Raw genomic sequence first — 2584 nt, 5'->3', positions numbered from 1 at the left:
ATGGAGAGTTTACTGTAAAAATAAATAAAAAGGAATGATCTCACCCAAATAACCAGGTGAAGTTGCACCAACGCAACAGGCCTCCTCGTAGACTTTCTTCAACCCATCGCAGGTATCTCCTTCCTCCTTACGTGATAATTATAATTTTAAACAGTTTGATTGACATCAACACGAACCTGTCAGGGCTCTTAAATAAATTTCTCTGCCATTTTTCATTCAAGAATAAAACAAAATCATTTGACTCTAAATGTTTTTTTTTTTTATTATTATTTTTTCAAACTCCAACCAGATTCGCCATCAATCAAATCAATGCCCATATTCAACTAGCTTTCTGGCACGATTTCGTGCATAGAAACAGTCTCCCACCAGCTTAAATCCAAGTTTCTCAAGCATTCCTTTGGACTGCACATTTCCCGTAACCACCGTTCCATAGCAATTCAGTCCAATCTCGGCCACTTCCTGGGCAATCACTTTAGTCACTATACTTCCATAACCCTTTCGATAGTGATCGCTCACAACCTCCAGTGGCCCGATAGCACCCGTCGGCCAACAGAAAGACCATGCCATAAGTTCACCGGTCTCGCTGAACAATCCAACTGACGGATTCCATGCGGCCAACCGTTTGAGAAAGTATTCCGATCCCTCGCACCGGTGCGGCCAAATTCGGTTGGCAGTGACTGCGTGGTTGATGTCTAGTTTTTTCACGTGAAGCCCCTCTGGGATGTTGAGTTCGAGTTTTAGGCATTCTTCTCTCGGTAGTTCGTACACCCCGCATGGATGGTCCCACAGCAATTCGATTGATAGAGTTTTGAAAGTTTCTTCAAATGCTAAACGTTGTGAACCAGGAATGCAAGCTATTTTATAACTATAGTCCCAATCGATGCGGAGAAGAGCACGCTTCAAAGATTCATTGGATGCTTCTACCGTATATGCATACATCTGGTATCGGTCCTGAAAAGTGCTTAAAAATTATAATAAGGAAAGTATTATTTGCAAAAGCAGTACCAACCAGTATGATGCAGGTTCCGTTGTCCCTCCAGCTATCGTCGTTCAAACCCAACACCTGGAGCTGTTTGATTCGTGGATCGATTTTGGTCCAGTTGATGTAGTTTTGGACAGTATTGTACGCAATCTGATGCCGAGGCCATTCTCGTTTGAAAACATCTCGCAGAGAAGGCCATTCCTGCGGAGGAATGGCCTTGAGTGTTTCGTTAAGGACCATAGTAACAAACCGACCGACCAATCTGTGTATTTGATGCGTAATGTGAGCTTCTTAATAGATGCATACAGCGGTGAATGCTCCCCGACACAAAAAGCTTTGGTATGATAAGATAACAAAAGTCGTTCGAGTGCGTCGATTTGGGGCGTTAAATTGCTAGTTGAATTGAGCGTCATACATCATTCATGACAAGCGTGGTTGGATCAGGGTGAGTAGAGTCTTCAATGACCGTATTCAGCCAATTTCTTAGCTCGTGTTTGTGCGACACAGTAGGAACCAATTGGCACAAACCCGAGTTTTTTGAACAGCAAGTTAGAAATCAAATTCTTACAGTGTACGCTTGCATAGCAGTTCATTCCCACCTTGGCCATTTCTTTGGCAATCGCTTTCACTACGATGGAACCGTAACCCTTCCGAAGGTGTTCTTTGGCAACCTGCAAAGCGGCGATAGCCCCGGTTGACCAGCACATGCACCACGCTAGCAGTTCATCGGATGCGTTGAACAGCCCTGTCGATGGATTCCATGCGGCAAGGCGTCTTAGCGTGTATTCCGATCCTTCACACCGATTGAACCAGACATCGTTGGCTATGGAAGCATGCTTGGGCTCCAGCTTCTTCAGGTGAAGTCCATCTGGTAAAACAAGCTCCAGATTGAGAGACTCTTCCTTGGTCATTTTGTACAGAACGGTTTGATTGTACAACTGTAGCTCGATTGCAAACAACTGGATCACTTCATCCAACGCTGGCTGACAGGATTCGTGAACTTGACTTATTCGGTAGCTGTAGTCCCAATCAAGCAGCCGAAGAGCTCGTCGCAACGAATCCATCGACTCTTCCAGGGTGTGAAAAAACATGTAGTATCGGTCCTGGCAAAAAACATATTATTTTTTGGCATTTAAATGTGCCATTTAGAACCAATGCTACTTACGATGATTATGTACGTTCCGTTCTCTCGCCAACTGTCGTTCAAACTCAGAACCTCCAGCTGCTTGATTCGAGGATCAATTTTCACCCACTTGATATAGTTCTGTATTGTATTATACGGCACCTCATTACGAGGCCAACCACTCTTGAACATATCTCTCAGCTCAGGCCACTGCTCCGGAGTGATGGAATGAAGCGTGTCGCGGGTACGTGACATTGTGTCGATGCGTCTGACGTTGTTGAAACCTCGCAGCAAACTAAAATACCTATATGAAGTTGAAAGCGGATCAGCATTGCATTGAGTTAAGGCGAAAGTACATCAGATTAGAGTGACTAACTTAATTGATTTTATAAAAAAAAAAATAACGCAATGCTGAAAAATTCATTCGTGGAAAATTTGACAACTAAATTTGCTATCGGTAGGAATTTTAAGAGGTTTGA

General features: G+C 43.6%; 2 protein-coding genes across 2 annotated transcripts; both read right to left on the bottom strand.

Annotated features, from left to right (window-relative positions):
- Window positions 1–276: 276 nt before the first annotated feature.
- Window positions 277–1416, bottom strand: LOC135702985 (uncharacterized). Its single transcript, XM_065224065.1, has 2 exons — window positions 1010–1416; window positions 277–951 (listed from the first exon to the last, which is right to left on the bottom strand). Exons 1-2 carry the CDS (start codon window positions 1220–1222, stop codon window positions 307–309), a joined length of 858 nt encoding a protein of 285 aa, XP_065080137.1. The 5' UTR covers window positions 1223–1416; the 3' UTR covers window positions 277–306.
- Window positions 1417–1440: 24 nt separating this feature from the next.
- Window positions 1441–2360, bottom strand: LOC135703015 (uncharacterized). The gene is made up of 2 exons (XM_065224105.1): window positions 2148–2360; window positions 1441–2085 (listed from the first exon to the last, which is right to left on the bottom strand). The coding sequence occupies exons 1-2, from the start codon at window positions 2358–2360 to the stop codon at window positions 1441–1443; spliced, it is 858 nt and encodes a 285-aa protein (XP_065080177.1).
- Window positions 2361–2584: the final 224 nt, after the last annotated feature.

The sequence above is a fragment of the Ochlerotatus camptorhynchus genome, unplaced genomic scaffold (genome assembly GCF_037179485.1).
Source record: "Ochlerotatus camptorhynchus isolate MF236.1 unplaced genomic scaffold, CSIRO-AGI_Acam_v1.1 ptg000204l, whole genome shotgun sequence".
NCBI lineage: Eukaryota > Metazoa > Arthropoda > Insecta > Diptera > Culicidae > Ochlerotatus > Ochlerotatus camptorhynchus.
Note: the sequence above shows the minus strand (reverse complement) of the source record. Positions and strands in the feature narration are given on the sequence as shown.